Source organism: Platalea leucorodia (assembly GCF_965183815.1).
Source record: "Platalea leucorodia genome assembly, chromosome: 22".
Classification (NCBI taxonomy): domain Eukaryota; kingdom Metazoa; phylum Chordata; class Aves; order Pelecaniformes; family Threskiornithidae; genus Platalea; species Platalea leucorodia.
This window is the reverse complement of record NC_138844.1, coordinates 5,681,242-5,701,171: the sequence shown is the minus strand read 5'-3', so window position 1 is coordinate 5,701,171 and position 19,930 is coordinate 5,681,242. Positions and strand designations below refer to the sequence as shown.

The 19,930-nt window shown below is 70.9% G+C and overlaps 1 protein-coding gene across 2 annotated transcripts; it reads left to right on the top strand.

Moving 5' to 3' along the window:
* Positions 1-1,727: 1,727 nt before the first annotated feature.
* CACNB1 (calcium voltage-gated channel auxiliary subunit beta 1) lies at positions 1,728-13,481 on the top strand (the record flags this gene model as incomplete). 2 transcript variants are annotated; one of them, XM_082331799.1, is made up of 14 exons in its annotated part: positions 1,728-1,814; positions 3,569-3,655; positions 5,344-5,463; positions 6,035-6,157; positions 6,255-6,391; positions 6,481-6,557; positions 8,233-8,252; positions 8,416-8,496; positions 8,585-8,643; positions 9,482-9,591; positions 10,428-10,579; positions 10,698-10,793; positions 11,313-11,498; positions 12,777-13,481. In XM_082331799.1, 14 exons carry the CDS (start codon positions 1,728-1,730, stop codon positions 13,227-13,229), a joined length of 1,788 nt encoding a protein of 595 aa, XP_082187925.1. The 2 variants fall into 2 exon arrangements, with proteins under 2 accessions (XP_082187925.1, XP_082187926.1); XM_082331800.1 differs by lacking the exons at positions 8,233-8,252; positions 12,777-13,481 and adding an exon at positions 6,869-7,014 and having other exon boundaries at positions 11,313-11,603.
* Positions 13,482-19,930: the final 6,449 nt, after the last annotated feature.

The following is a 19,930-nucleotide window of genomic DNA, read 5'->3' as shown; positions in this document are numbered from 1 at the left end:
GCAGCGGGAAGGGAGAGATGCCGTAATTGCGTTACGCTCCCACGCAGCTGCCTGGGAATGGTGCGCTCGCCCTCCACCTCCGGGCAGGCTCCCTGCTGGCAGGGCCCCCGCCGCCTCTGCCCTGGCACCCGGCTCTGCCTCCCCAAAACACCCTCGCCACCACCCTCTGCTCCCCCCACAGACCCTCCGGGGGCTTCAGCTCCTGCATCGGCCGCGTGGCCCAGGCCTGGGCAAGGTGGGCAAAGCAGGAGACGGGCAGGCTTTGGCATGGGGGGTCAATGAAGTCCCAATACCTGGAGCTTGGCCAGGCACAAGACGCAGAGCTGGGCTCTGGGGTTGTGTCCCGGGGTCGGTGGTGCCAGCCTGCATGACCTTGGGCAGCTCACCCCCCTCCAAACCTCCCTTTCCAACCTGCCGGCTGCCACGAAGTGTGTGTCGGTGCCGTCATAGGCACCTTACGGTGCCGGTGATGGATGGGGGCTAATAATGGAAAATGTGGCGTCAGCTGTCCCGCTTCCCCAGGCACATTGTCCTGCAGCTGCGGGAGCTGGGACTGGAGCAGGAAAAGTCCCGCTGGCGTGGGGTGAGGGGGTCCCAAGGAATTTTTAAGTTTCCAACAGCCGGCAGCAGCGGCTCCTGCGGTGCAGTTGACATGAGATGAGTGCGGGAGGTCTCAGCCCGGTCCTGCCTGAGGAGGAGGCGATTGCCCCAGCGCTGGTGGGCTCCCTGGGGGGGGGGCAGGGGCAAGCTGCGTCCTGCCTGGCACATGCTGCCTGCAGCCCTCGCCCACCAGCAGACGTGGTCTGCCCCTCGCACCCACTGGCGCGAGGAGGCAGGGACGGTGCTGGGGTCCCTGCAGGGCAGCTGCAGCCATGCTGGGGGCCGGTGGGTGCCAAGTGCAGCCTCTTCCCCGACTACACGTGGGGTCCACTGTCCCCGGGCATCCCCCCATTGCCGTGGGGTCCCCGGGGTGCCCTTTCCCTGGATGCTTCACACGGGGTGTGCAGATGGCTCTGTGTGCGGGCATGGATGCCCCTGGGGAGCAGAGGGACTCGGGGGGGGGCGTGGGTCACTCTGAGGCTGCGGGGACCCCAGCTGGGGAGGGTCTGGGGGGAGAAGCTGGAGGCTTAGGGGCAGCCTTGTCCTGAGGGAGCCCCGGGTTCCCCAGGCTGTGGCACATCCCGCTCTGGGTGCTGACGTTTGGGGATGGGGGCACGGCTGCCCCTGCATGTCCCCCCCCAAGCCACACAACAGCCTGGGGGCCCTGTGCCCCCCCGTCTCTTTTTGGGGTCCCCCCCCAGCAAGCAAGTCTGCTCCAGGCTAAAGGCTGGGTGTGCAAGCTGCGGTGGGCACCACTGTGCCCCCCCCAATGTGGGGAGGGGGGGATCTGCATCACCCCCTCATTTTTCCCCCAGGGGAAGGAGCCGTTTTGGGGGTGCCCTCCCTGGGAAGGGAGGGGGGGGCTGCATCCCTGCATCCCCCATCCCTCCCGGGAACGCGGTGGGAGCGGCCGAGGCGGAGGCGGCCGCCCGCCATCCCTCGTCCCCCCCTGCCGCCGTCCCTACTCCTCCTTCCTCCTTCTCCTCCTCCTCCTCTCGCTCTCGCTGCACGCCGGGGCCGCCGTCACCGTCAGGGGCCGGTACGGCGGAGGCCAGGCCTGGGTTCCATCGTCATCGTCATCGTCTTGTCCCTGTGCGTGTGTGTCCCCGCCGACCCCGGCGAGCTCCATGGTGCGGGAAGGCGGCATGGCCCGTACCCCTTACAGCTCCACGCAGGACATCCAGATGGACGTCTTCGACAACGCCGCCCTCCAGGTGACACCCCCGGGAATTTGGGGATGAGGGGTTGCGGGGGGGCTGCATCGGTACCATCGCTCACAGCCCCAGGGTGCGTGAGGGGGGGCTCACCCCATCAATTCCGCCTGTCCCAACCCCTACACCCCATAACGGGGGGGATTTCACCCCCCAGCATGCAAAACAGGGTGGCCCCCACCCCCAAAGCTACCCCAGGAGGGACCCCAAATGCAGTCACCCCCCCTTCCTCATAACACCAAGCATCCCAGGGGAGGGGGTGTCCAGCCCCCAGGGTTGGGGAGTGCATGGAGGGGGGGGCTCTGTGCTGCTTGCTGTGTCACTGCTCCCCCCCCCACACCCCCTCTGGGGTTTGCCCACCCGGAGCACCCCGGGGCGGGGAGGTGGGTGTGGGGGGTGTCGTGCGCACGGGGAAACTTTTAGGAATTGGGAAAACTCCACCGGGGTGGTGCCCCCCTACCCTTGTCCCCTTCACCCTGGGGGGACACGCGGGGAAGGGATGTGTCCCCTGGCTGGTCCTAATGGGGTGGGGGGCAGCACGGGCCAGTGGAGCACCTCATCCCCGTGGTCTGGCTGGGTGCTGTCCCCACCCCGCACGCCCCCATGGGGACAGACCCCCCCCCTCCGTGGCAGCCTGGGGAGCATCAACCAGTTGGGGTGACAGTTTTGGGGGGGGGGGGGCGGGATGGAGACACAGGCCCTGGCCGCATCCAGCCGCCCGGGTGCTGGCAGGGCTGGGTGTCTCCCCCATCTACGGGGGGGGGGGGTGGGGGTGGCTGCAGTGAACCCCACGCCGGTGGCAGGGCCACCGTCCCCACCCCAGGGACCTTCACTGCCGAGCCCCAGCCATGTCCATCCTGTGTTGGGAGCGGCAGATGGGGTGGGGGGGGGCCAGGGCTGGGGGCCGGGGCGAAGGACCTAAAAATACCCGGTGCTGCCCGGTGCGGGGACCACCCATCCCCAGGCTGGGTGGCAGCTGGGCCCAGCTGTCTCTCCGAGACGCCGGGGAGGTGACAGCCCCACTCGCCCCGGCACGTCCCAGCCTCTTGCTCCCCCAGGACACCCCCCCATCGTGCTCTGGTACCCCCCCACCCTGAGGAGGTGCTGCAGGGGCGGCACTGGGGCATCCTCATCTCCAGTCCATCCCAGTAGGAGGCACTGGAGGAAGCAGGGGGTCCCATGGGTGTGCGGGGTGGGTGCCGGCTGGCGCGGGTGGGCATGCGGGTGCACACATGTGCACCCCTTTACATGGAGCATGCATGGGTGAGGGGATGGTGCCCATGCTGGGGGGTCGGGGTGGGCACACACGTGTGCGGGGCTCGGGCACCGGGGTGACAGCGTGGGGACGTGGTGTGCGTGGGGTGCCCCCACAGCAGCCGCCTCCCCAGGGGCACACGTTGGGCTCTGGTTTGGCCGGGGCTGGAGGGGCTGCGGTGTTTGGGGGCTGCAGCCAGGCTGTCCCCCAAATCCGGTCAGCCCCACCGGCTCCCTCTCCTCTCCATGAAGACTGGAGATCCAGCCCCCCCGGATAAGGCGATGCCGGGTCCCTGGGGAGGGGGCTGCATGGCCCCTGAGCAGGGGGGCAACCCCATCCCCTTCTCTGCCTCAGTTTCCCTTCTCTTGTTCTCCAGGAGCTGGGGGTGCAGGGTGGAGGGGGATGGAGCATCTGGGGGGCAGCTGGGGCTGGGGGGGGCAGAGCTGCCCCCCATGTCCTGGGGCTCCAGCGCTCCCCTCCTGCCCCCCTCTTCTCTCCCCAGGGCAAGTACAGCAAGCGCAAGAGCCGTTTCAAGCGCTCGGACGGCAGCACCTCGTCCGACACCACCTCCAACAGCTTCGTCCGACAGGTGAGTGGCGGGGGGGGCAGCTGTCCTGGGGGGTCCCGGGAGACCTGCCTGCCTGCGGGGGCCCTTGTCCCCCCAGGGACCGAGGAGGGGGGCCGCGTTCGCAACCGAGCCTGGGCTGGGGGGGAGTGCGGGCATTGCAGTGGCTGAGCCAGACCCGGCTGTACCCGCGTCCCCGCTCTGCCCTGCACTGGGTGCTGGGGGGAGTCGTCGTCCCCATATTTGGGGTCCTGTAGCCCCCCCCCCCAGGGTCCCCTGCCCCTCCTGGGGGTACAAGGCAGGGGCTGGAGCCCTGGCATCGCCCAGCTGGCATCAAAGCTGCCCTCCCCAGCCCCATCCACCCGGCAGGGCTGCTGGCTTGGCAGCGGCCCCTGCGGCCCCCCCTGGCCCCCACCCGCTGCCCGCCACTGGGCTAAATATACCCCGGGCGGCTGCGAACGTCCCAGGGCTGAAACCTGACCCACGGGCGCCCCAGCCCAACGCCCGCCCGACCCACTCGCCCCTGGCCCTGCCACCATGGAGATAGCCGGCAAAGACCACCCCGCCGCCCCGGTGAGCGTCCCCCCCCACCCTGCAGCCCCCCGGCACCCGGGATGTGGTCCCCGGCACCCTCCCGGCCCGGTTTGCTGGCTCTGCCCTCGGTGCGGGGTTCCCCTCGGCTCCGTGGGGGTTGGAGCGGGTGGTCCCAGGAGCTGGTGGGACCCATGGGGTCTGCGGGGTGAGGGCATCGTGCCTGGACCCCAAGTGACCCCCCCCCCCAAAGGCCCCTCCGGTCTTGCCATGGGGCTGGGGGGCTCAGGAAGGGCCAGGGCCCCAGCAGCGGCAGGGGGAGATGGGGCAGCTGGTCTCTGCCCCATGGCTTTTGGGGAGGGGGTCCCGTGGGGGGCTGCTGCCCCATGGCTGAGGGTAGGGGCCTGTGTGAAGGAGAGCAGCCCCCACCTCCCCAGTGTTTGGAAAGGATGGGGCAAATCGGGGACGGGGCTCCCGCAACCCCGGGGGGCTCTGGTGGGGCTTAGGGGCTTATAGAGGGGCTGGGGGGGAGCAGCCCCCCCGGGACAGTTGGCGCCTTCACCCCTGCAGCACCTGCTGCCCCGGGGCTGGGGGAGCCCATGGGTCTCCCCGCTGCCCCCCACCCGGGCTCCGGCCCCAGGGGGTGGGGGGTGAGCAGGGGGTCTCCCATCTCACCCCAGCTCCAGCCTTGTCCTGGGGCGACCCCGAGTCGCCCCACAGCGCCCTTTCCCCATCGCCACGGGACCCCTTGGTGGGGGACAGCGCTGTCCCCGCTGGCGTTCCCTCAGGTGGGGGACAGCCGGGGGGCGGCGGGCAGGCGCGAGGGGTCCTCATTGCCTTCCCGGCTCTGACAGGAGGCCCGGGGAGGCCGGCGGCAGCGGGACGGGAGCAGGCGCCGGCTCGGTATCACGTTCCCTGCCGGAGCGGTGGGAACAGCTGTGCCGGCCCTCGGCCTGCCGTAACCCCGCCGGGATGCCACCGGGCAGGAGGTGCCCCTGCCTGGGTAGGAGGCAGCTTTCAGGGGGGGTTTCTCCCCAGCATGCCCAGAAGCCACGATGATGGACACCAGCCTTAGAGAGAGGGTCCTGGAGGGGGGAGATGGCCACGGGGTCAGGCTTGGGGCTGGGTTCCCCCCCTTGGGGGAGGATGGTGTAGGCTGACGCCTCTCCCCGCTCTCCCAGGGCTCGGCGGAGTCCTACACCAGCCGCCCCTCGGACTCGGATGTGTCGCTGGAGGAGGACCGGGAGGCGCTGCGCAAGGAGGCCGAGCGCCAGGCCATGGCACAGCTGGAGAAAGCCAAGGTGGGATGGCTGGGCTGGAGACTCCCCTGCCTGCCCTCACCTCCCCGGGTGCAGGCAGGTACCCGTGCCACCCACCTGGCCCCTCTGCACCCTCTGCCCCGGCAGGATGGGACCTGCTGTGGGAAGGGGCTGACCCCAGGCACAGGGACCCCCCCAGGCCCCCCCGTACTGTCCCTGCTCTCCGTCCCGGCAGCATCCCATCCCCTGGAGCAGTGGCCCCAGGATCACTGGGTGGCATTGGGAAGGCAGTGGGGTCTGCTGGGTGGAACTGGGAGCCCAGACACCTGGGTTCTCACCTTGGCTGAGCGCCTATTGCACCTTGGCTGCAGACCCAGGGCGATTAGCTAACGAGCCCCTCGTTAGCTCCCAGGGCATTGTGGCCACAGCATCCCCAGCCCAAGCTCCGGTGAGCGACTGCGCCGCGGTGCCCATAGGAGCTGAGCCAGCCCCGCCGCCCGGCCGGTGGCACCGGCACCGGCACCTGCCTGGCCCGAGGCGGGACCGGCTCTTACTGCGGGGGGTCTCCGCGGTTTGGGGCGGGGGAAGATGCTGAGCCCTCTCCTGTTGGCAGACGAAGCCGGTGGCGTTTGCCGTGCGGACGAATGTCGGCTACAACCCGTCTGCCAGCGACGACATGCCGGTGCAGGGCATGGCCATCTGCTTCGAGCCCAAAGACTTCCTGCACATCAAGGAGGTGGGGAATGGGCTCGGGGGGCTGGCAGGGGTGCGGGGCTGGGGTCACCCTGGGGGGGTTTGGGGGTTTCAGGCCTTTCCCCCCTTCCCTGGTGCAGAAGTACAACAACGACTGGTGGATCGGGCGGCTGGTGAAGGAGGGCTGCGAGGTGGGCTTCATCCCCAGCCCCGTCAAGCTGGAGAACATGAGGCTGCTGCAGGAGCAGAAGATGAGGCAGAACCGCCTGAGCTCGAGGTGGGGCTCATCCCTGACCCCCCCGGCTCCCCCCAACCCCCCCATCCCACGCTCACCCCCCTCTCCCTCCCTGTGTTTCTTCCATCCAGCAAATCGGGGGACAACTCCAGCTCCAGCCTGGGCGATGTGGTGACGGGGACCCGCCGGCCCACCCCCCCGGCCAGCGGTAAGAGCATCCGGGCTCCCCGCAGCCCCCGGCCTGAGCGGGGCAGGTCCAACCTGGGGGGGTCCTTCCCCCCTCCGCTGGGTAACCCCCCCTCGTCCGCAGCTCCGGCCCCTCCGCCCCGGGTGCAGGCAGGCGGGTGCACGCCCCCCTCCCTTGGGCACCCCCCTCCCCTCCTTCTCCCCCCTCCCATCCCTACCACCCTCCTCATCTTCCCAGCTCCCCCATCTCCATTTTTCCCTTCTTCCATCGCCATTATCGCTCTTCTTTTCTCCCTCCCCTCTCCCCGGCTCCGGCTGCCCCTCCGTCCCCAGGTGCCCTGGACATGCCTAGCTTTGCCTTTGACCCCGATGAGTTAGAGGAGGAGGAGGCCATGGAGACCCACCGCTCCCCTAAGAGTAGCGTGAGCAGTGTCACCACCCCCCCCGCCCACACCAAGCGCATCCCCTTCTTTAGGAAGGTAACGGCACCCGCCGGCCCCCCCCGCTCGCCTGCTGCACCCTGCCTGCCCTAACACTGCCTGGGAGGGCTGGCGGGGGCTGCGGGGGCACCCGCTGGGTGCTGGGGGCCACGCGCTGCCCGAGCACCCTGCCTGCGCCGCCACGGCGTGTCCCCGCGCCACAGCATGGGCATGAGCGTCTGCGGGGGACGGGGCGGCGGGGGGACCCCCGTGCACCGGGGGGGGGCAGTCCATGGCTGCCTCCCTCCGTGGTCCATGGGATGGATCAGTCCGTGGCTGTCTCCCCCCACGAACAATGGGGTGGATCAGTCCGTGGCTGTCTCCCCCCCATGGTCCATGGGATGGATCAGTCCATAACTGATCCTCCCCCCGTGATCCGTGGGATGGATCAGTCCGTGGCTGCCTCCCCCTGTGATCCATGAGATGGATCAATCCGTGGCTGCCTCCCCCCTCCGGTCCATGGGATGGATCAGTTCATAACTGATCCTCCCCCCATGATCCGTGGGATGGATCAGCCCGTGGCTGCCTCCCCCCGCGGTCCATGGGGTGGATGAGTCCGTGGCTGCCTTCCCCCGTGGTCCATGGGATGGATCGGCCCGTGGCTGCCTCCCCCCGCGGTCCGTGGGATGGATCGGCCCGTGGCTGCCTCCCCCCGCGGTCCGTGGGATGGATCGGCCCGTGGCTGCCTCCCCCCGCGGTCCGTGGGATGGATCGGCCCATGGCTGCCTCCCCCCGCGGTCCGTGGGATGGATCAGTCCGTGCCCCCGTTGCCTGGGGTCCCCCGGTGTGCGCATGGTGTGTGCCAGCACGGCCGCTGTCTCGCCTCCCCCGCGAATGGGAATGGACCGTTCCTCCCCCCCAAACCGAGCAGAAGCTGGGGGGGGTTCGGGCGCAACCACAGCTCGAGGCGGGGGGGGTGGGTGTCTGCAAGGGCTTGTGGGGGGCGAGCAGTGCCCCCACCCCGCTCCCCAAGCCCCGCAGAGCCCCCGCTTGCACCCCAAACCTGAGAGCAGGGCGATGCTTCGTGTGAAACACAGGCAGCCCCCCGGGGGGACACAGGCGTGTCCCCAGGGGCAGCCCCCGGGGGGGACACAGGCGCATCCCCGGGCCCCCCAGCCCAGCTCGGTGCCCCCGCTCCCCACGCCCGCGGATAACACGCATGCCTTGTTTGTCTTCTCTCGCCCCCTCCCCGGCCCTGCGCGGCCTCTCGGGACGTAGCGAAGCAGAAGCAGAAATCGGTGAGTAGCGTCAGGATCCCCCGGGAGCGCCCGCGGGGAGGGGACGGGGTGCCCCCCGCTTGCAGCCCCCCCCCCATCCCCATTGCTGCCCTCGCAGGGGCGAAGCCGAGCATCCCCCGGCGTCCCTCCTCCGGCCCCGCTAACGCCCGGCTCTGCTCCGCAGGCCGAGCACGTGCCCCCGTACGACGTGGTGCCCTCCATGCGGCCCATCATCCTGGTGGGGCCGTCGCTGAAGGGCTACGAGGTGAGGAGCGGGGGGCACAGCGGGGATGGGGGGGACGGGGGGGGACCCCAGGCCCATGCTCTTCCTCCCTGCCTTCCTCCCTCCCCAGGTCACGGACATGATGCAGAAAGCCCTCTTCGACTTCTTGAAGCATCGCTTTGACGGCAGGTGAGATAGGCGGCTGCGTGGCCGGGGGACCCTTATTCACCCCATAGAGGGACCCCTAATCTCATGGGGGACCCCTAATCCTACGGGGGGACGCCTTACACCATGGGGGGACCCCTAACCCTGTGGAAGACCCCTAATCCCATGGGGGGACCCCTAACCCTGTGGAGGAACCCTAACCTCTTGGGGGGACCCCTAACACCACGGGGGACCCCTAACCCTGTGGGAGGCTGCTAACACCATGGGGGGACCCCTAACACCACAGGGGGACCTCTAATCCCACAGAGGATCCTTAATCCTGTGAAGGACCCCTAATCCCATGGAGGACCCCTAACACCATGGGGGGACCCTAATCCCACAGGGGACCCCTAACCCTGTGAAGGACCCCTAATCCCATGGAGGACTCCCAACACCATGGGGGGACCCCTAATCCCACAGAGGACCCCTAACACCACAGGGGGACCTCTAATCCCACAGAGGATCCTTAATCCTGTGAAGGACCCCTAATCCCATGGAGGACCCCTAACACCATGGGGGGACCCTAATCCCACAGGGGACCCCTAACCCTGTGAAGGACCCCTAATCCCATGGGGGACCCCTAACACCACGGGGGGACCCCTGACTCCATGGGGGGACCCTCAGTCCCGCCCCGTGGTTCTTGCTGTTGGGGGGGAGCTCTCCCCCGAGGAGCAGGAGTCCTGTGGCTCCAGCGCCAGGCAGCCCCGAGCCCGGGCTGGGAGGAAGGGGGTGGCAGGAGGGTCCCAAGGGGGTGGGTGTGTACGTGGGGGGGTTGCACCCGCTTTTGCTCCCCCCACCCGCTCGTGCCCTCTCCATCTGGCAGGATCTCCATCACGCGGGTGACGGCTGACATCTCCCTGGCCAAGCGCTCCGTCCTGAACAACCCCAGCAAGCACACCATCATCGAGCGCTCCAGCACGCGCTCCAGCCTGGGTAAGGCGGTGCCGCGGCTCGGCCGCCCCACGCCGACCCCTGCCCGGCCGGGCAGCGGGACCCCCCCCAAGCCGCCATCTGTATCAGCCCGGCAGCCTCCCGTCCCCCAGCCTGTCCATCCCGGGGTGCTCGTCCCGCCTGCACCGGGCCACGGCTCGTGGGGGTCCGCTGCCACAGGGTGACTAACACAGGGGGGACCCGGGTCCCTGCACCCCCCCGGCTGGTTTGACTCGGTCTTTCTCCCCCTCCTCCCCTTTTATCTTCTCTCTGTTGTGTTTTTCTTTCCTTTCCTTTTTCTCCTTTCCTTTGGGTTTCCTCCCCTCCGCGCTGCTTCCTTCCTCCCCTGCTCCTGATACAGATGTCTTGGGTATGTAGCTTGCACCCGCCAGGACCCCTGGCAGCCCCCTGCCCGGCGGGGGGCAGCGGGGGACGTGTCCCCGTGGATTCCCGTCCTCCCTGCCTGGCCGTGACCAGGCTGTGGGACGCAGCAGGGCCTGGCCACCTGGGCAGAGCCCGAGGGTTGGGGACACCCTGGTCACACAGCCCCGTCTGACCCCCCGCCCCAGGTGTGTGTGGTCCAGGGGGCTTTGCCCCTTCCTCACCCAGCTGGTGCCAGCGCTGGGAGCCCACTGCCACCTCCCTTCTTCAGTGAACCCCCCGTCCCTGGGGCTGGGGTGACACTGGAGTGGCCAAGTCCCAGTACAAGACCCCTCCTGGTCCTGTCCCCATCCCATTCCCCTTGTCACATCTCCCAGCCGTTGTCCCCACAGCCCCCACGTGCTCGCCGGTCCCTCCGCGCTGTCCCCCTGACCCTCGCTGTCTCCCTGCCCCGGCAGCCGAGGTCCAGAGCGAGACCGAGCGCATCTTCGAGCTGGCCCGGACGCTGCAGCTGGTGGCCCTGGACGCTGACACCATCAACCACCCGGCCCAGCTGGCCAAGACGTCCCTGGCCCCCATCATCGTCTACATCAAAATCACCTCCCCCAAGGTCGGTGCGGGCCCCGGGGCGGGTGGGGGGCAGCCCCAGCCCCTGCCCCACCGTGCTGGGGGGGGCCGGGCAGTGGCGGGTCCCTGCGGCCACCCTGGGTTGCCCTCTCCTGCCCCAGGTGCTGCAGCGGCTGGTGAAGTCCCGGGGCAAGTCCCAGGCGAAGCACCTCAACGTGCAGATGGTGGCCTCCGACAAGCTGGCACAGTGCCCGCCCGTGAGTACGCCCCGCCCCGCCCAGCCCCGCCCTGACCACACCCCAGCCCCGCCCTGACCCCACCCCAGCCCCTGCACAGCCTCTGCCACTGCCCTGTGGCCATTGGCTCCACCCACCCCTGCCAGAGGCTCCGCCCCAGCAGGCCAGATGCTCCTCCTACCACCTTGGCTTGGAGCACAGGCTCCGCCCTGGGTCCAGAAGCCCCGCCCTATCCTGTTGGCCCCGCCCTGTCCCATTGGCCCCACCCTGGTCCATAGGCTCCACCCTGGGTCCAGAAGCCCCGCCCTGTCCCATTGGCCCCGCCCTGTCCCATTGGCCCCGCCCTGGTCCATGGGCTCCACACTGGGTCCAGAAGCCCCGCCCTGTCCCACTGGCCCCGCCCTGTCCCATTGGCCCCGCCCTGGTCCATAGCCTCCACCCTGCATCCAGAAGCCCCACCCTGGCCCCGCCCTGCCCCACCCTGGCCCCGCCCTGCCCCACCCTGCCCCGCCCTGCCCCACGGTCTCCTCCCGCCCCCAGGAGATGTTCGACATCGTGCTGGACGAGAACCAGCTGGAGGAGGCCTGCGAGCACCTGGCCGAGTACCTGGAGGCCTACTGGAAGGCGACGCACCCCCCCAGCAGCAACCCCCCCAACCCGCTGCTGAACCGCACCATGGCCACGGCCGCCCTGGCCGCCAGCCCCGCGCCCGTCTCCAACCTCCAGGTACAGGTGCTCACCTCCCTGCGCAGGAACCTGGGCCTCTGGGGGCGCGGGGGCACCGAGACCACCCCCAGCCCCCCCGGACCCCTCGAGGAGCACGCGCTGTGAGACGGCAGCGGGGAAGCCCCCCCACTTCCCCGCCCTCGGGGACACCCCTGGGATCGGGGTCATCCCGAGGAACTGCGGCCCCCCAGGAGCGGGACCATCCTTGGGATCGCCCCCCCCCAGGGACTTGTGGCCCCCCAGGGGTACTGCAGCCCCCCAGGAGTGGGACCATCCCTGGGATCACCTCCCCTGGGGACCTGCTCCCCACCCTGGGTTTGGGGTCACCCTGGGGGGCTGCAGTCCCCCAGGTTTGGGGCCACCCCTGGGTTTGGGGCCACCCTGGGGAACTGCAGGCCCCTGGGGTGGGACCATCCCTGGGATCGCCCCCCCCGGGGACCTGCTCCCCATCCCGGGTTTGGGGCCACCCCTGGGATCGGGGCCACCCCTGGGGATCTGCTCCCCGTCCAGGATTGGGTCTGGCTCTAGGATCGGCCCTGGGGATCTGCTCTCCCCGGATCAGGGCCACCCCAGGGATCTGCTCCCTGCCTGGGACCGGTGCCAAGCCCAGAGTTGGGATCCGCCTGGGGAATCTGTGCCCTCTCCCAGGCCTGGAGCCCCCCTGGGGATTGGGGTCCCCCAGGAATCTGCCCCCTCCGAGACCCCCTGGGAACGCGGGTCCCCTCTGTGCCTCCCTGGGGCTGCCGGGGTGCGGAGCCCCCGCTCCCACGCCTCTCCGGAGCTCTGGGGCAGCCGCGGTGGGGGCGAGGGCTTATGGGGTGTCCTGGTGTGGGCGAGGGCCGGCTGGGAGGGGGGCACAGAGCCCCGTCCCACCATGGGCTTCACGGTGCTGAGCCCGGGGGGTCCGCGGCACCCACCCAGGGCAGGAGGCCGAGGAGGGACGTCTGTCCTGTGTTGTCTGTCGCTAATTCTTCCAGCGAGCGGGACGCTGCTGGCGCAGCAGCCCCCACCCCGCAGCCCTCCCCGAGCTGCTCTTCCCCCCCATCACCCCCGTCCTGCCCTGGCCCTGCCCCGGCGACCCCCCCGGTGCCGTTTGGCGGCGGGCTGAGACCTGCCGCTGTCGTGTCACGGGTGAGCGGCGTGGTGCGGGCAGGCCAGGCTGGGCAGGAGCGCATGTGTCCCCCCTGCCAGCCCCCCAGCTAACCCACCCCCCACTAACCCCCGGTCTGTCCGTCCGTCCATCCCTCCTTGCACGGTGTGGTTGCTTCTCCTAACCAGGGTCCGTACCTAGTGCCCGGGGAGCCGCCGCGCGAGGGGGAGCACGGCCGCCTCCGGCAGGGCCCGGGCGAAGCGGGGGGCCGCGGGCAGGGCCGACCCCCGCCGCCGCCCGCCCGCCCGGGCCCCCGCAGCCTGTCCCGCCAGGACACCTTCGACTCGGAGACCCCGGGCAGCCGGGATTCGGCCGGCACGGAGCCCGGCGATTCCTGCTGCATGGACACCGAGACAGACCCCGGCGAGGAGGAGCCGCCGGGTCCCCCCGGCGCCGGACCCCGCGTCCCCCCCGGCCACCAGCGCCCCGGTACCTGGGACGAGGACGAGCCCGGGCGCGAGAGCCGGGGGCTGCGGGGCCGAGCCAAGGGCCAGGACCGCTACTGCCCCGACCCACCGGAGACCCTCGGCCTCGACCAGAGCGACGCGGAGGGCTGGGGCCAGGACGTTTACATCCGTTAGGGTGAGGGGGTGCGGGCAGGGGATGGGCCCCCCCCCCCCAGCACCGGCTTTGGGGTGGGGGAGAGCCCCGCTGGTTGCCTTGGTGCCCCCCCAGAGCCCGGCCAGCGTTGCCGTGGGGAGCCCCTGTTTTGCCCCGGGGGCTCCCCCTGCCCCACTCCTTGGTGTGGGGGGGTCTCCCCCCCGCTGCCGCAGCCCCCCAGCATCTCGCGGTGCCTCGGGCCCTCCCTGCCTGGCGGGGAGAGCAAGTGACCAAAGGGGACCCCGGGGGCTCTGCCCGTGGCCGGCGTGTCCCCGTCCCCTGCCCCCGGGCACGGGGGGGGCCGTGCTCCCCTCCCAGCCCTTGCCTGCTGGCTGCCCCCCCCCCTGCCCCGGGTGCCCCCCGCTTCTCCATGGTGCTGTTTGCCACCCGGCTGCAGGGGGACCCCTGAGCTGGTGGTGGTAGTGGGGGGGGGCCCTGCCAGCTGCCCCCCACCCCAGCCAGTGCCTGCAGCCTGGCACTGCACCCCTGCAGGGCTGCGGCCCCAGCCCCCCCGCAGCTGGGGGGGGGTGCATGCGTGTGTGGTGTGTGCCGGGCTTTGGGGTGCTCCAGGCGGTGGGGGGGGGCCCCGCTGCCCCAGGCCGTGCCCCCCTGGGGTGCTGCCTGCCTGGGGGGGGGGAGTTTGCATGTGTTTGCCTTGGAGGTGCTCTGCCTGAATTGGGGGGGGGGCAAATCTGAGCCAGTTTTGGGGGGGTCTAACACGTGCTAACAGCTGCCCAGCCCTGGCCTGCCGCAGCCTGGCAGCACCCGGGGGCCCCTCCGCCCCGGGGGGCCCCTCGCCGCGCCCCCCTTCCCCTGGGACCACCGGGGTGCGCCGGGCAGCGCCAGGCCCCTGCCCCCCACCCCCCTGTGCCACCCCCCCTGCCGTGCCTGTCCGCTCTCGCCCCGTCCAGCTGTGTCCGTTTGTCCGTCCGTCTGTGAGCCTGTCTGTGCGTCCCCCCTGCCCGACAGGGCTGCCTTTGCCCCCCCCCCCCCCCAGGGCACTGCCTTCTCCTGCGCCCACCCCGGGGCGTCCCTCGTCCCCCACCTCTGGGGGGGGTGACCACACCAGGGTGGGCTGGGGACACCCCACATCCAGCCCTCACTTATGGGGCAGCCCCTTGCCCCCCCCGGGGCGATGCTGGGGGTCCCCGGGGTCACTGCCTTACCCAGACCACCAGCCTTGCCAGCCCAGGTCGGGGGGCTCGGGGCAACCCGGTTCTGCCGCCGCCAAGCCGCCTCCACCCATTGTGTGCCTCAGTTTCCCCTTGTTTTTGGGGGGGGGAACTCGGTGTCACTGCCTGCCAAGTGCTTTGAGACCCGCCTGCCCCGGTGCTCGCCCCCACAGCGGCCGGGGTCCGGGCAGTGGGGCCGCCCCGGCCCTCCCGCGGGCAGAGGGACGTCCCGTATTTATGTCACTCCACAAACTTTATTTAAAAGACCCGACAAAGTGTATTTTATTTATTTATTCTCGTTGGTGTGTGGGGGGACTCGCCCCGCTCGCTTGGTTCTTTGTAATAAACATTTCGGTGAGACCTGCCCCGCGGCCGTGCCTGGTGGGGTCCGCGCGGGGCGACGCACGGGGTCCGCAGCCGCCGGGGGCCAGCGCTGAGACCGGGCACAACTCGGCTCTGCAGTGACCGCCATGTCTCTACCTGGGGTGGGCCTTCAGCGGGTGCCTGGGGAGGGGGCACTGCCGGGGCCGAGACGGGGACAGAGCTGGGACCTGCCCGGCTCCTGTGAAGGGGCGAAGACCCGAAGGTAGTGGGGCTCCAGCCGCCCCGCCGCCACGGTGATGGTCGCCGGCGGCAGCCGGGCTCGGCGCAGCGCTCGGCCGGGTTTGTGGGCGCTCGGCCGGGTTTGTGGGCGCTCGGCGGGCTCTGGACACGCTATTTACAGGGAATAAATACAGCTCTGCCGGCTCAGGGCTGCCGGCACCTCCACTCGCTCTTCTCCGGCCAGTACTCGAACGCCTTCCTGCGGAGAGGAGACGGGGACGTCGGTGGCACCTCGGTCGCTGCCCCGTTTCCATCCCCCCCGCCCAGGGCAGGACCCGGGTGTCCCCCGCTCCCCCTCCCCGGCGCGGGGGTCCCCGGCAGCCCCGTACTCACTCTCGCCCGGGCGCGGTGGCCCGGCAGACCAGCCCGGCCTGGCAGGGGCAGACCTGGTTGATGCTGAAGGCCAGACCCCCGGGGGGCACATGGCAGCTCTGGGCCAGCGCCAGCCGCCGCTGGCACACCCGCTCGCCGTGCTGCCGCGCGCAGCAGCCGCCCGCGCCGCAGTCCTCGTCCCGCTGGCACCGGGCTCCTGGCGGGGCGGAAAACGGGGTTGGGAGGTGGGAGACCCCCACCGCGTTCCCCAGGCTGGGGGACAGGGATGGGGCTGCAGGCGCTGGGAGCAATGGGGCTGGGTGCCCCCAGCACCCGTTGGCTTTGCACCCTTGGGGCCGACGCTGGAGGTTGCCCGTCAGCGTCGCGGCCCCCAGCTCCCGGGGTTGAGGCTGGGGGGTTGTCCCTTGTGTTGTCCCCCCCCCCAACCCCACGCCAGCCCCCTGCTCACCCTCCTGCCCGTCGGGCACGGGCTGCTGGCACTTCCCGAACATGCAGAGGAGGCCGCGGGCGCAGTGGGTGTCGCGGCGGCAGTACTGGCCGGCGGGGCGCGCGGGCAGGCACAGCCCGAAGTGCTCGTCGCAGAAGTGCCCGTGGGCGCAGGGGCTGCCCGGGCCGCACGCCGTCACCTGCGCGGGGGGACGCGGCGCGTCAGGGGACCGGGCCCCATCCCGCACCCCATCCCGCACCCCATCCCCGACCCTGGGACAGGCCAGAAACAGCAGCACGGGGCAAAAACTCTCTGTTTGCCCCTTAGGAAGCGAAGCAGGGCCGGGTGCGGGTGCGTGGCAGAGTTTTAGAGGGGTGAAGGCGGGGAGCAGCCCAGCAGCGCTCGGCCAGGCCGGGGCACAGCGGGGATGGGAGACCCCTCCCTGCGGGACCCCCCCCCCCCCCCCGCGGCTCCAGGGTTTTCTCTCGGGAAAAGAAAACCCGGGGGCGGGGGCTGCCGGAGCCCGTAAAAGTCCTGCTCCAGGTGAGGCTCGAACTCACAACCTCGGCATTGCTCGCGTACTGCCCTATAAGTACCGCGCGCTGACCGATTGCGCCACTGGAGCGCCCGGCGCCGCCCGCCGCGCTCGCGCTCCCTCCCGGCCCCGCCGCCCCCCCCCGGGCCCCGCTTCTGCCCCCCCCCCGGCCCATCGGCTGCAAACCCGGCTCCCACCCCTACACCCACCCCAGCTCCCACCCCTTCTGCAACCCCGGCTCCCACCCCGGCTGCAACCCTTGCTCCCGCCCTTACATCCAGCCATTGCTGCAACCCCAGCTCCCACCCCTGCTCCCACCCCGGCTGCAAACCCTGCTCCCGCCCTTACATCCAGCCATTGCTGCAACTCCAGCTCCCACCCCTGCTCCCACCCCGGCTGCAAACCCTGCTCCCGCCCTTACATCCACCCCAGCTCCCACCCTTACCACCCCTGGCTCCCACCCCCGGCTGCAAACCCTGCTCCCACCCCAGCTCCCACCCTTACACCCACCCCGTCTGCAACCCCAGCTCCCACCCCAGCTGCAAATCCAGCTCCCATCCTTACCACCCTGGCTGCAACCCCAGCTCCCACTCTTACATTCACCCTTGCTCCCACCCCAGCTGCAAACCCTGCTCCCACCCTTACCACCCTGGCTCCCACCCCGGCTGCAACCCTTGCTCCCACCCTTACATCCACCCCAGCTCCCACCCATGCTGCAAACCTGGCTCCCACCCCGGCTCCCACCCTGGCTCCCACCCTCACATCCAGCCATTGCTGCAACCCTGGCTCCCACCCCAGCTCCCACCCCGGCTGCAACCCTTGCTCCCACCCTTACATCCACCCCAGCTCCCACCCATGCTGCAAACCCGGCTCCCACCCCAGCTCCCACCCTCACATCCACCCCGGCTCCCACCGCTCCTGCAACTGCACCCCCCCCCTCCCCTCCCCCAGGAACCCCCACCCAGGGCTGGGGGGGGCACCCACCACCCACCTCCTCCAGGTTGTCCCCGGGGCTGGCGCTCCTCGCCAGCGCGGCTTCGTCGGGCGGGTGCTGGGGCAAGGAGTACATCCAGGCCCAGAGGTAGCCGGAGGCGGCGGGCAGGAGCGAGGCGACGAGGCAGAGGATGGCTGGGGACACCGGCATGCTGCTGGCGGGTGGCGTTGGGTGCTCGGGCCCGGGGCGCGGGCTATTTGTAGCCCCCGGCCTATCTTGGCCCCCGCTGCTAAAAGTGTTTGCCCACCTAATGGGGAAGGAGGAGGCAATCAGGGGTTAAGGGATTAACATAATTGCCAGCCTTCCCCTGGCTGGGTGCAACAGCCCCAAAGTAAACGGCCCCCTCGGAGCAGTCTGGCTCTGGCGCCTGCTGGGCTCCAGTGCCGGCCCCGGGCAGCCTTGGGTGCAGCCCGGGGTGCCCTGGGTCCCCGCCGGCCCCTCGGGTCCCCCCGCGGCTCGGGGTGGCGGTGGGTGCCAGCGCCCTGCTCCGTGCCGCAGCGGGCTTCGTGCAGGCTTCGGCTCCCGGGTCTGTGCCCCCCGTTCCCGGGGCGGTGGGGTGCAGTGGGGACGAGGGGGAGGCGGGAGCGGGGGGCAAACGCTGTGACCCCCAGAAGGGCGGCGGTGGGCACGCAGTTGGCACCCGGCCTGCGTTTCGTCCCCCCGCTCCCTGGCGCATGTCCCCTCTGCCCCCCCTGCGCACACGGGTCTCCCGGGGGTGACGGGCTTTGCACCTTCCCCAAGCGCTTTGCAAACGAGGTGTTTGCGCGTCCCGGCCCTTATCTGCGCTGGCACCGGCGCGGGGCAAACCCGCAAATGGCTTCCCCTGAGCGGATCCCCCAGATAATGCCACCGCTGTGTCCCCAAACACGGGGGGGGCTAAGCCAGGGCCACCCGCGCTCCCCCCGACCTCCCAATACACTCCGCAGCGGGAAGAGCCCCCCAGGGCTGGTTCCCAGTTGCGGGGCGGTGGCACGGGGCCGCGGGCAGCGCTCTGGGCTTTGTCCCCGGAGCCGGTGGCTGGCTGGGAGCGGGGTGCCCCAGGGTTTCCCCTCCTTCGGGCCCCAGGATGCGTCCTGCTGCGGGGAAGGAGATCGCCCTCCCTCGGGGGTTCCCTCTCCGGGACCCTGCTGCCCGGGGCAATTCCCCCTGCCGCCGTGCCTCAGTTTCCCCATCTGTACAAAGAAAGGTGGGGAGGCTGATGGGTGGCACGGGGAAAGGGGGCAGCTCAGCGAGGGGACGCTCCGGACCGGTGGCTGGAAAACCACCGCAGCTGCTTGCACCGGGGTCACCCCAAACCTCCTTTCTCCCCGGGGGCCTGGAGGTGCCGGTGCCCGGGGCAGGCCGCGGGCCAGGACGCCCGGATCCGGCCCCGCTCGCCGCCCCCGCTCGCCCTGCGCGCGTTTGCACAGCGGCTTAGGGAGCAAATATTGACCTCGCTCCTCGGGCGCAATCACGGCCGCTCCCCCCATCCGTCTCCCGCTGGGCGCTCGCCCCGACACCGCCGTCTCCAGCTAATCCCCCCCTGCAGCACCGAGGCCCCGCACAGCGGCTCTGCTCCCCCGGAGCCCTGGGGGTCCCCCAGCCCCGGCAGCTCTGGGGGGGCCCGTGCGCTCCCCCGGCCCCCTGCGCCCTGTGGCGGGGTGCACGGCCTGGGCCTGGCTTTGCAGAAAGCTCAGTTTGGCTGCGTCCCGCTCTCTGCGGACGGGGCTTGGGGCTGGGGCCGCCACGTCCCCCCCAGCCGCCGAGGCCTGGGATGAGCGCGGGGGCCCGATCCTGTCCGTGCCCCCCCCCCCCCGCTGTGCCGGCAGGGGTGGGGGACACCGTGCGTGTGGCTGCGTGGGGCAGGTGAGATGGGGGGGGGGTGTGCGTGCACGGGTGTGTGCGTGCACGAGTACGTGCGTGCACTGCAGCTGCGGGTGCACGGGCGCGCGGCGGCGCGGCCCTGCAGCGGTGCCTGCACGCAGCCAGCGCAGGCCAGCGCAGCAGCGGGGGTATAGCTCAGTGGTAGAGCATTTGACTGCAGATCAAGAGGTCCCCGGTTCAAATCCGGGTGCCCCCTTCTTTTGGTTTTTTTTTTCGGGGCCCCCTTTTTTCCACCCCCTTTATTTGCTCCCCAGCCCCCCGGCAGCCAGGGGAGGTCGCATCCTGCTCCCCGCAGCCTCGGGGGCTCCTGCCGGGGGGTTTCTCCTGCAGAAGGACGGATCCAGCTCTCGGGCAGGGACCCCCAGAGCGCCCCCCCCCCCCCCCCCCCCCAGTTTTCTCTGTTCAGAGCAGCCACAGGGCCCCACGCCGCTCCTGCACCCCCCAGTTTTGGCCAGGGGCTGGGGCGCAGGTCTGGGGGGGCGGCGGCACTCCCCAGGCCCTCGGCGCATCCCTGCCGGTGTTTGCACCCTCCTCCCCCAGCAGCCGGGGCGCCCCGGCCCCCCTCACCCGGGGCCGAGCCACCTCCCGGGTACCCGGGACGGAGGGGCTGGGGTGCAGCCTGAGCCCCCCCAAAACGCTGCCCAAATCCCGGTGTGGCCAGAAGCCAGCGCGGCCGAGCACGGGGCTGGAGCGTTGGGCTGCTCCGGGGGCTCTGCGGTGGCAGCTGGACCCCCACCCTGGGCCCCCCACCCTGG